Source organism: Dermacentor variabilis, chromosome 3, assembly GCF_050947875.1.
Source record: "Dermacentor variabilis isolate Ectoservices chromosome 3, ASM5094787v1, whole genome shotgun sequence".
Classification (NCBI taxonomy): Eukaryota; Metazoa; Arthropoda; class Arachnida; order Ixodida; family Ixodidae; genus Dermacentor; species Dermacentor variabilis.
The window spans coordinates 99,281,980-99,292,652 of record NC_134570.1 but is presented as its reverse complement, the minus strand read 5'-3'; the positions used below and the strand labels follow the sequence as shown (position 1 = coordinate 99,292,652).

Sequence of the window (10,673 nt, the reverse complement as noted above, 5' to 3'; positions counted from 1 at the left end):
CGTTTTCAAGTGGCTCAGCTGGGAACAGTGGAAAAATATGTTCCGTTTGTTTTCAGCACCGAAGTTGGTCAGTTGGGACGGGGGGGCGTAGTGCAAAAGTTCGTTGATCGCACCTTTTGCGACCGTGTATCTGGGTGACAATGATAAAAGGTTCGCGGAACAGTAGAGGCCGGGAAAACTTTAGCCACGACTAACGTGTATTTACGGTGTAACTTCTACATCCCAATCTCGGACGTCCCGTTCGCGTCATCTACTCAACCAGCATGGAGCGAGCGTCGTAAGTTGAGTTTTGAGCATGCAGCGAGACGCGAATTCACAATCTGTGGTAATCTTGTTTTGCGAACAGAGGCCATGGGGACAGAGTTTTATGCGCTGATCGTTTGTGTAGATGTAATGGAAAATGGCGAAAGTTGTTTTCGTTTTATTGCACCGTCTTAATTTGCCGCTGCAAACTTAGAAAATCCACGTACTTGGGACGATTAGCGCAATACCTTCTATTTCCGTGCCCTGCGTCACGTTTTTTTTTCATTCTTGTCCGGTCGCAGGGAACACGATCAAGATTTTTCCCCTCAAAAGGACGCTCCAAATGTACAAACAAGGGACCATCCCAGCGCCAGTTTTGTGTCCATCGATGTTGACATGGAATCTGACGTCGACATCAGACCCCTTGTCACTTTCCGCGAGAAACTATCAGCCCTGTTGCATTCTACCAAGTTTCAGGTATGAACACAATTAACTTTCGATCGATTGATGTTTGTGACACCACGCTGCATAAAACCTGAAACTAAAGTTGGCTGTAGTGCAGAAAGAAATGAGATTAGCACCTTTTAAAACAGCTGCTTTGTATTCACAGATTGCCATCGTGGCTTTGGTAGTTCTTGACTGCCTTCTAGTCATCACTGAGCTGCTTGTGGAACTGGAGATCCTGAAGCTGCATGAACACAGCTACATCGCACCAAAGGCAAGCATAATGTTGTTGTCTGAACAAATATGTAGGTCAACTAACAGTCGTTCTAAGCCCGCAAAGCCTTCATGCGCATTAACAATGCCAGGCCCTTCGTCACAGTCATTCCTATCAGTGCCGAGCGTATGTATGTGCTTCCATATACCTCTATTACATATTTCAAGGTGCTTACTTGCCATCTTTAACTGCAGCGCCATCAGTCATGCCACAGGTTTTAAATGACTCAACGCAGTATGCATATTCCGGTTAAAAACCAGATTCCAAGGCTACTAGTAGCCAGCTGAAAACCTAACATTGAAATGTACTAAGCAAACTGCATGCTTTGCTGTCATTGGCATGGAGCTTAACACGAAACAACACTCTCTAACACTATCATGGAAACAACCTTCTTTTGAATGTACAAGTGTGTTCAGAAACGGTGAGTGACTGTGTCCACCAGATTATTATCGGAGCTGACCCATTCTACTTGTTCGCAAAGCCAAGTGGGTCATGAGTTTGTTCAGATAAGGACAGCCTTGGAGGGGATCACATCCCGACTAGTACTAGTTTTCAGCGAAATTTTCATATGAGATGGGAAAATCTCTCTCTAGAAACAAATCAACCTTCGTTTTGCGAAACTTGGCACAGATTTCCTGAAAAAAAAAAAAGAAAACGTTATTTCACTATACGTGGAAATGAGCGTTTTAACGACTTGCAGATTTTACACATTCTAAGGGCTATCACTCTAAAGTTAACGCATTGTACCCCATCAAATATTTTTCGGTAAATCTACACCACTAGTACTATTGGCCCACAGGAAGTTAAGTTTATGTCACCCGCAGTGTGTTTTTACAAAGATTGCCAAACTTTGCTTTTTGAGCAACTGCCGATGACTGCCCATGAAATCAGGGGTTTTTGGGGGCCAATTACGTAGGGCAATGAAACTGAACAATATTTCTGACAAATCTCCAAATGGCTTCTCACAAACTGAAGAAAGAAGTATGCAACTACACCATGTATTGATTTTGTTATTAAAAAAAAATGCAATTGAAAAAATAGTGATAGTTGCAACATTTTAGAGGCATTAAAAAAATAATGATTGCCAATTTTTATGCAAATTTCATAGAATACCCACCCTGGACTGGTAAATTAGTATAATAATAGTAATAATCATATATAATAGTACAGTAAATACATGTTGCATTATTGTAAGCGAGAGAATTGAGCCTATTTTAGGACCCTAGTGTGGTCGTCCCAACGATGCGTCTTGTTCTAATAATAAAATAAAAATCACACTCGTATTTAATTCCTAACTCATTCTTTTTGTTGTAGTGAATAAGCGTGACCCAGATTGTGTATTCTTTGCCTCTATTTAGCCATGAAATCAGTTGAATGAGTTCTCACGGCACCTGAATCTGTATTCCTACTACAGTACGTTGACGTAACCAGCACGTGAGAGTGCATAGAGCAAGTTTTTTAAGACTAGTCGGGGGAACCTGTTTCTGGCATTTATCTCTAATTACATCGATCTCAAATGCTCCCCATGTACATCAATGATGCACCAGCCTAGTGGGAAAGCGTGATGACGCCACTGTGGTAGATTAGCCAGCTGGGTATGTTCAGATGAGGAGAGTCGCAAAACGAGTCCCAAATATCTTTCATTTTCACTTATATTTTTATATTAGGCATAACAGTCCTTCTACACTGCAGAACTGAAACTTCTTCAACTAATTTATTTTTTTTTTTTTTTGAACACATGAAATCATAATATGCTGTTACCAAGTGGCAATATGTTGCAAACTTCAAAAGCGAGTGGTATAGAGAACAGTTTTCTAGATCTTAACCCTTTTACTCCACATCTTTACCACCTCTCACACAGATTTAAGGCAATTTGAATTTAATTAGTCTTAGCACGGTGCGGAAAAGAAATGTTCTTTTTAAAACACAAGGCGGAAAGTAGGGGCAGCAAAACCAATTTCGATGGTAGTTTAAGGAAAAAGATGCAACTCTAAATATTTTACGTGTTTGTATGGAACGCGCCTCACAATAAGGCTTCTTTGGACAGAACTGCAATATTCAGGAGCTTAGCCTTTGCTGATGTCAGCAGCATAAGTAAAGACTGCACCATGTAGCTTAAGACCAACCAGGAAACAATGATGCTTGTCATTCCAGCGTTTTCTTTTTCTTTCTGCGCATCAAATGACACACACTGCCGTAGCGCTATGATGAGAGAAAAGTAAAAAAATATCGCCGTGTGAGAGGTGGTGTAGATGTGGAGTAAAAGGGTTAACGTGTAGAAAACTGTGTTCTCTATACCATGCACTTTTAAAGTCTGCATCATTGTGATCCGATAACAAAATTTTTGCACTTTTTCTTACTTAAGATTTCTTGTGTGTGGAAAAAAAAAATTGTGTAAGAAAACTAGTCGCAGTTCTACAGTGTGGAAGGATTTTTATGCCTAACACAAAAACGTAAGTGAAAATGAAAAATATTCAGGACCCGTTTTGTGACTCTCCCCATCTGAACATACCCAGCTGGCTCATCCACTACAGTGGCATCATTGTGCTTTCCCATGGCTTGTGCAACATTCATGTACACGGAGAGAGTTTCAGATAGCAGATGTAATTAGAGATCAATGCCAGAAATAGGTTCCCCCGACAAGTCTTTTATACCTTTGCCACACGAGCACGCAAAAACTCTTTTATGTGAGCGGTCTTATACCAAGTTGAAAGACCTTTTAGTGAAGCTATGTTACACAACAGACACACGGCACTGACAATCTCTTTTTAGTGTTTCCTTTTGGATACGCTACCGAAGCTGTGGCGCTAGCGTACAAAACAAAGTCGTCCAAAATAAACTGATGTGTCTCGAAATATAAAGTGCAAACTTACTGTTTTACACAGTTTTCAAATAAGTTTAACAATGCCAGAATAAGAAAACTTATAGTAAGGCTTTATTGTAGCAGTTTAAAGAGTGCTCGAACTGCTTGCGAGACCCGTTCGGTATGCTTACGGGAGTACAGAAGAAAATGAGCATTACTGGGTTTACTACACCTTCTGCGAAACATACAATTATTTTTTATGGTGATCCTAGGCGACGAAAAAAATATTCATTTACTTAATTTCTTTAATATATGATAATTGCTGATGCCCACTGGTTTCGAAAATATGCCTTTTCGGCCGTAATAGATATAGACAAACTCTGCCTCTAGAAAAGACCGCTCCTGAAGAAGAGATCGCTCCCTGTCGTGTGTCTGCGGGTGAAACTCTTTTTTGGGAGAAGCCTTCTTGCACAAAAGACTTTCGAGTGCCTGTGTGACGGGGGCATTAAAAAACTTGCTTTATGCTCTCTCACATGCTTGTCACATACCTCAACATACTGCAGTAGGAATACGGATTCAGGCACCCTGAAAGCTCATTCAACTAATTATTTCATGGCTAAAAAGAGGCAAAAATGACAACCTGAGGCACTCTTGTTCACTACAACAAGAAGAATGAGTTCAGAATTAAATACGAGCGTGATTTTTATTTTCTTATTAGAACGAGGTGCATCGTCATTACAACCACACTAGGGTCTTAATATAAGCTCAATTCTCTCACTTAAAATAATGCAACACGTATTTGCTGTACTAGATTTACCTATCCTGGGTGGGCAGTCTATAAAGTTTTCATAAAATTGGCAATCATTATTACTTTTCTGTCTCTAAATGCTCCAAATTGCTATTTTTTCATCTTTTTTATAACAAAATAAATATTTGGTGTAGTTGTATACTTCTATCTTCAGTTTGCGAGAAACCTTTTTGAAGATTTCTTAGAAATATATTTTCAGCTGCAACGCCTTAGCTAAAATTGCCCAAAAGAACGCCTGATTTCAAGGTCAGATTCAGTTGCTGAAAAACCAATGTTTGGCAATTTTTCGAATACATACTGTGAGTGACATAAATTTAACTTCCTGTGCACCAATAGTGCTATTGGTGTAGGTTTACTGAAAAAATTCGGTTGAGGTGCAGTGCATTAATTTTAGAATGATAGCCTATGCCTTCAATGTTGTAAAATCTGCAAGTCGCTAGAACGCTCTTTTCCATCTACAACGAAATAATAATACTTTTTGAGAAATCTGTGCTAAGTTTTGCATAACAAAGGTTGATTCCTTTCTACAGAAACATTTTCCCACCTCATAAAAATTTAGCTGAAAACAAAAAAATATTCGGGACCCCCCTTAGTCTGTCCTTATCTGAACGCACCCTCATATAACCTTTTCATGAAATTAACTATGATAAGAAAAACTCGGAAAGCACCTATCCACCATGGTAGCTTAGCGGCTATGGCATTGACTTGCTAAGCTGGAGGTCGCAGATTCAATACCGGCCACGGCGGCCGCATTTTGATAGGGGTGAAATGCATAAATGCTCGTGTGCTTAGGTTCATGTGCACATTAAAGAGTCCCTGGTGGTCAAAATTAGTCCAAAGTCCCCCACTACGATGGCCTTATAATCAGATTATGGTCTGGGATGTAAAATCCAAGAATAAATTATTTTTTACTTCTTAACGCACTCGCGTTCATTGAACACTTCACTTTGAATAAACCAAACCAATTTCTTGTTTCTCAACAAGGTCAAATTGAGGAAACTCAACTGTACCTGTTTTTTTTACAGTAATCATCACAAGTGCAATATGGTCAGTCAAAAAGAATCCGTGTGGCTACTTGGTGCGTATTTAAGTGTACACAACTGGTACAACAGTACAGGCAGTACAAAGGCTTCACTTTTCTAAACATTGGCTGCAGCCAAGAAGCACGTTTTTGAGCTCTGGTTGTAATCTTATTTCGCATTCTGATAACATCAACAGTCAATGTCCACATGTACTTGGCCCCTTAGTACAATGTCTCGTACCCTTCCAACACTTGTTCAAATGCTGCACTTTAAAGGAATTCGCCTTGCGCTACTCTTTGATTTCCATTAGAGGCAAACGCAGTCCTGGCCTCTGAGTACAGATGAAGTCGTCCCTTGATGACGAGGCTGTCTAAGAGCAGTGTGGGTCACGTGCTTTCAACCTCCTCAACTGATCCCTCAGCTCAATCTATCCATCTGCTCCTGCATACACTGAGCAGACAGCACACATCCTGGCATGTGACCACTGTGCCCCTTGCCCTTCAATCCACCAAACACTTTCTATGCTGCTGATGCATATAACAATTGAATCTCGCTGAAGTAAGCGAATTTGAATGAAAGAAGAAAACTCAAAATAAAAAGTGAAATATGAAAAAAAAAGTAAAGCAAGGCATAAGACACTGTTTTATTTTTACTGCCATCATTGCTCTATGTTACTCATCCGTCTACCCTTTGGCAGCAGTTGAACAGTTCCTTTAAGCAACCAACACTAAAGAGAAATATTAAATATACTATACTGGTAGATTACACTTCTAGAATACCAAATAGGCCAGTCTTGGTACCATGAGTTGGAAGCTTAGTGAAAAAAGAAGCAGAAGACAGGCGGTGACGTCACCTTGACCTTCTTGCACTAGCTCCCCTTGACATCGTAGATTTTAATACTGTTTGCTCGGGGCTAGTTAGTTGTTTGATAATGGAGAATGATTATGCTGCATTTAAAAGTAAGCGCAGTGCAACTGCACAAGTCTTGAAAACACCTCCTGGCATGGAACCACATGATGATGTCACAGTGATATCACGGACCATAAAATTGCCGCATAAAATTCAAGAATGAAATTTTTAATCAATACTCTATTAGTCTTATAAACCGACCTGCTTCTCTTTATGGTCTCCTTGTCAAGATTTTTCTCCTCTGTGTAGCTAGTTCCTGTGCAGAAACTTTTGGTTATAACATCGTTATTTCCCCAATGTTTCAGAATTGCATGTTAAATGGCTTCAAATGTGTGAAGCTTCTTATTATTTAATACGTTTTCTCTCCTTTCTTTTCTTTGCTGATTACACAATTTTTTTTCTGGAAGTCTTTGAACTCCCAAAACCTGAGAAACAGCACGTTTACGTTTGGCAAATAAATCTCAAAAAAAGCTGGAATATTATTTGCTATGCGCCATCAACATGCTTTTCTCACAAAACGAACACAACACACTGCTTTTGCAGATCATCCATTCACTGAGCATCTTCATTTTGAGCTTGTTCTTGGTGGAAATTGCTGCCAAGCTGTATGCCTACCGACTCAGCTTCTTCCAACACAAGATGGAGATGTTTGACGCTGCAGTCGTCATCGTCTCCTTTGGCCTGGACGTCGCATTCAGGGACCCTGAGTCGGCCGCCAATGGTTCAGGCCTGATCATTGTCCTGCGGCTCTGGCGAGTGGCACGCCTCTTAAATGGTACGGCGTTTTTCTGCACTCCCTTTCCAACGCAGCACTTGCAATACGCAGCACGGAGTGTGCATGATGTGGCATGATGTGCACAAAAGCAGATGGATGTCGAGCCTCTGAAACTAAGCATCACGCATCCATCAACAATAACCCGTGCATGCATTCTTTTATGTGCCTACACATTACAACTGCCCGTGTGCATGTTTTATATGTGCCTCCTGTTATTGTTTTCATATTCGACCCACAATATATGTGGTCGCTATAACACTTGTTACAGTACCACCATTTGCACTCAGATTTGTGAAAACTGCAGAGCAAGTTACAAAAGACATGCTCTTTAATGTAGCCAGATACCATGGCAATTGTATTGGGCCAAAGTGTTGGTGCCGCTTTCTCCAATTGACATCGTTCTCTCACACAAAAGCTGCCCTCAGCAACTGGGGCATATTGGTAAAATTTAGAAAACCAGTATGGGAAGCTTCACATAATTTTTACCTGTGGTGTACCTTTAAGCAGCCCTTTCTCCAGGGGGTTTTGTTTCCTACACATGGGCACGGCAGTATTAAATAAAACATTGAACATGTGGGCCACAGTCATTTCTTCGTTCCTCTACAAATTATTTCTTTTCTTAAATTTCTGGGAATTTGGATGCCTCGTTGGGTATTGCACAAGGTTAACTTTTTTTTTTTTTGTCTCACCCGGCAGGCATTGTGCTCACAGTGAAGACGCAAGCGGAACGGCAGCTAATGCGGGAATGCAAGTTGCGCGAGAAGCTCATGCAGGACCTGCTCAAAAACCGCGACTACTGCAACGCCCTGGAGCAGGAGATATCGTCCCTCAGGGAACTGTTGCATAACCACGGCATCACCGAGCTTCCACCAACGGCGGTCGTCCAGGAGCCACTCTTGAGCGGAGAAGAGAACCAGGAATCTGCTGTGCGGGACTGAAATTTCTTCGAATGGTCGCACAGAGCTTTACGCTTCTGGTGAGGAAAATGCATGTGCGTGCCCAAATCTGCCCTGGTGGCACTGCAGATGAGGCAGTACATGTTATGTCTCTCTTCAAGATTGGTGTGAAAAATTTTGGACAGCATTATTTATTGCCCTTTTTTTGGGGAAGGGGAGGGGGGGTGTACGTGCACCGCTTGAGCATACTGAACTTTTAGCCGGTATACTTATAGTATCATACTTATACTTATATCCTGTGCCTACGTGTATTGACAATACTTGGAGTACACCTGGAGCCATACAAGGAGTGCAGCGTGGACATATGACCTGTGGGTTTACTCTGTGTACCCTTTATGTACTATTCTTGCGCAGCCACAGGTCAATACTGAACCAAAATGGTGAGAGGTTGGCAATGTATGCGGTACTTTGAAAGAACAAGGTTGCAATAACTCACAGCAGTGCAACACATACGTTGCTGTGTCCAAGGTATGAGCTGCACACTAATATTATCAAGGGCAATGAGGGTGTTCAATGACCGAGTTTAATGCAGCATGTTGCTTCATGAATGTAGCCCAGTGATAATGTGCCGGTACTAGACTTTATATGCTTTTATTTAACTACTGTCAGTAGCTACATTTAGCACTCGAGGAGTGATGTAAGTGGGCAGTCTGTACGTTACTTAATGCTGATGGAATGAAGTGAAAACTGTTTAAAAGTGCCAAACCACAAACAATGTATCTAGCAGTTTGGATGTGGAGCGGTCTGTTTTTTTTTTTTTTTTTGAATGTGTTTTCATACTGAACATGATGTAGTATCTAAACTATATCAATGTGACATGTCTCCACAGTGGGTAAACTTTTTGATAACCACAATGAAATGCATTATCATGTGTACACTGACTATCTTCCTGCAATTTTTGAAAAAGAAAATTTTGCCTCAAATTGTTTTTCTGCTCCGGTGACAGTGACATTACTGGACATTTTCTACCTAGTCAGTTGCCAAGATCTGCACACACAGCCTTGTGGCCTTCAGCTGCCATCAAAGGACATTCAACGCAGGGCACAGGAAAAAAAAGCACAAAATGTTCCAGGCATAATGCTTATGCTATAATGCTTAGCATTATGCTTAGGCATAATGCGAGGCTTATGTGAAATTACACAAACAGTCTTCCTGACACACCTCAGTAGATGTAACCAAAGTTGTGCTTCAAGCAGGAGTGAGGTGCAGGCATGCAAGCTGGTGCTACTGTACCTTCTTCACTCCTAGCACGAAGCCCTTGATTTTCACAGTAGAAGCGGATGCATGTGCATGTGAAAAATCCACGAGGAATTGCAAGATGGCTCAAGGTTGCCATCTCTGTATATGCACCTCACGTCACGGCATGTGGCTCGTCATGTGAAAAAGAAGAGCAGATGCGCATTCTGACCCTGCGCTTCTTTAATGCCCCACCATTTCGAATGAGAATCTCTAGTGGACTGCTCGCCCCCGAGTGATCATGCAAAGATGACACCAGTAGAGTTTGTTGAAACTGCATTACTTATGACACCAGGCCAAGTTGCCAATGACTTGCAGCTAGGATGAGCATACATATTTCGCCTGCACTGCTGCTGCATATTTGCGGATTCACACTTTGCCGCCTGTCTGTAAAAAAGTAAACGGCACTTTCATTCAACTGGACAGGCCTCTTGATTCAGTCGATGTGGTTTGCGCATCAGTTGCTGCTAGTCCTCTGAAAATGAGTTTGGGTTTTTCCAAACAAGGTCAGGGACTGCAACTAAGCTTGCATAATGCTTGCGAAACTGTGGAGATGGTTTTGTAGTTCTGTATTGTCATTATGAACTTTTAATGTGCATTTTTGTTACTGTTCTGTGCATGATGAATTTCTTTGTATCTTGAAGGCTAAAAGCATCCTCGGAGTGAACCTTGAGCACTTTTGGTGCAGTATCTTGGCGGCGTGCTCACAAATTAGGGTACACAACTCGTCACAAACTAAGGTATTTTTTATTATCTTACCTCCTTTATCTAAGGAAGGCAATGTACAATGTACATTATTAATGCCCAGTCCAACCATGTTTCTCATAAAGGAGCTTTGATTGTAAGAATGTTGTGATAAATATACTATATATATTTTTTATGGTTGTTACCTACTGTAGAAGTGTGTTTGTGTGTAGTAGTACGCTTGTGCCTTGAGAAATGTTTGGAATTCACACACGGGGCACAAACAGTATGCAATACTCAGCTGTGGTTATGCGTACATTGCTGTATTTACTTGTGAATATTTCTTGCATCTTTACTGCTTGTATTTTATGTTGTCACAATATACATGTTGTTTGGAGAGTGGTGTTTCTTTTATTTCACGGATAGCCGAGCTGCACATAGAAACACAATGTTGACCTTTTCTACTGGATTCAGAAGCACTCGATAACACATATAACACAACAACCTAACTAAAACCAC

At 41.0% G+C, this 10,673-nt stretch overlaps 2 protein-coding genes across 2 annotated transcripts in view; one reads left to right on the top strand and one right to left on the bottom strand.

Moving 5' to 3' along the window:
- The first annotated feature begins 29 nt into the window (after positions 1 to 29).
- LOC142576099 (voltage-gated hydrogen channel 1-like) lies at positions 30 to 10,551 on the top strand. The gene is made up of 5 exons (XM_075686043.1): positions 30 to 277; positions 546 to 720; positions 854 to 961; positions 7,047 to 7,278; positions 7,975 to 10,551. The coding sequence occupies exons 1-5, from the start codon at positions 264 to 266 to the stop codon at positions 8,214 to 8,216; spliced, it is 771 nt and encodes a 256-aa protein (XP_075542158.1). The 5' UTR covers positions 30 to 263; the 3' UTR covers positions 8,217 to 10,551.
- Positions 9,158 to 10,673, bottom strand: part of LOC142576097 (ribosomal protein S6 kinase-like 1) — a 34,119-nt gene continuing 32,603 nt past the window's right edge. Inside the window, exon 15 of the mRNA XM_075686041.1 lies at positions 9,158 to 9,857. Within this exon, the coding sequence (XP_075542156.1) occupies positions 9,840 to 9,857 (18 nt within the window). The 3' untranslated portion in view covers positions 9,158 to 9,839. The remainder of the gene's footprint in view (positions 9,858 to 10,673) is intronic.

Bases quoted from the DNA above. Each gene is read 5' to 3' on its own strand.
- LOC142576099 (XM_075686043.1), top strand. The intron at 721-853 runs GTATGAACACAA...TTGTATTCACAG, and splicing joins TGCATTCTACCAAGTTTCAG to ATTGCCATCGTGGCTTTGGT. The intron at 7,279-7,974 runs GTACGGCGTTTT...CTCACCCGGCAG, and splicing joins AGTGGCACGCCTCTTAAATG to GCATTGTGCTCACAGTGAAG.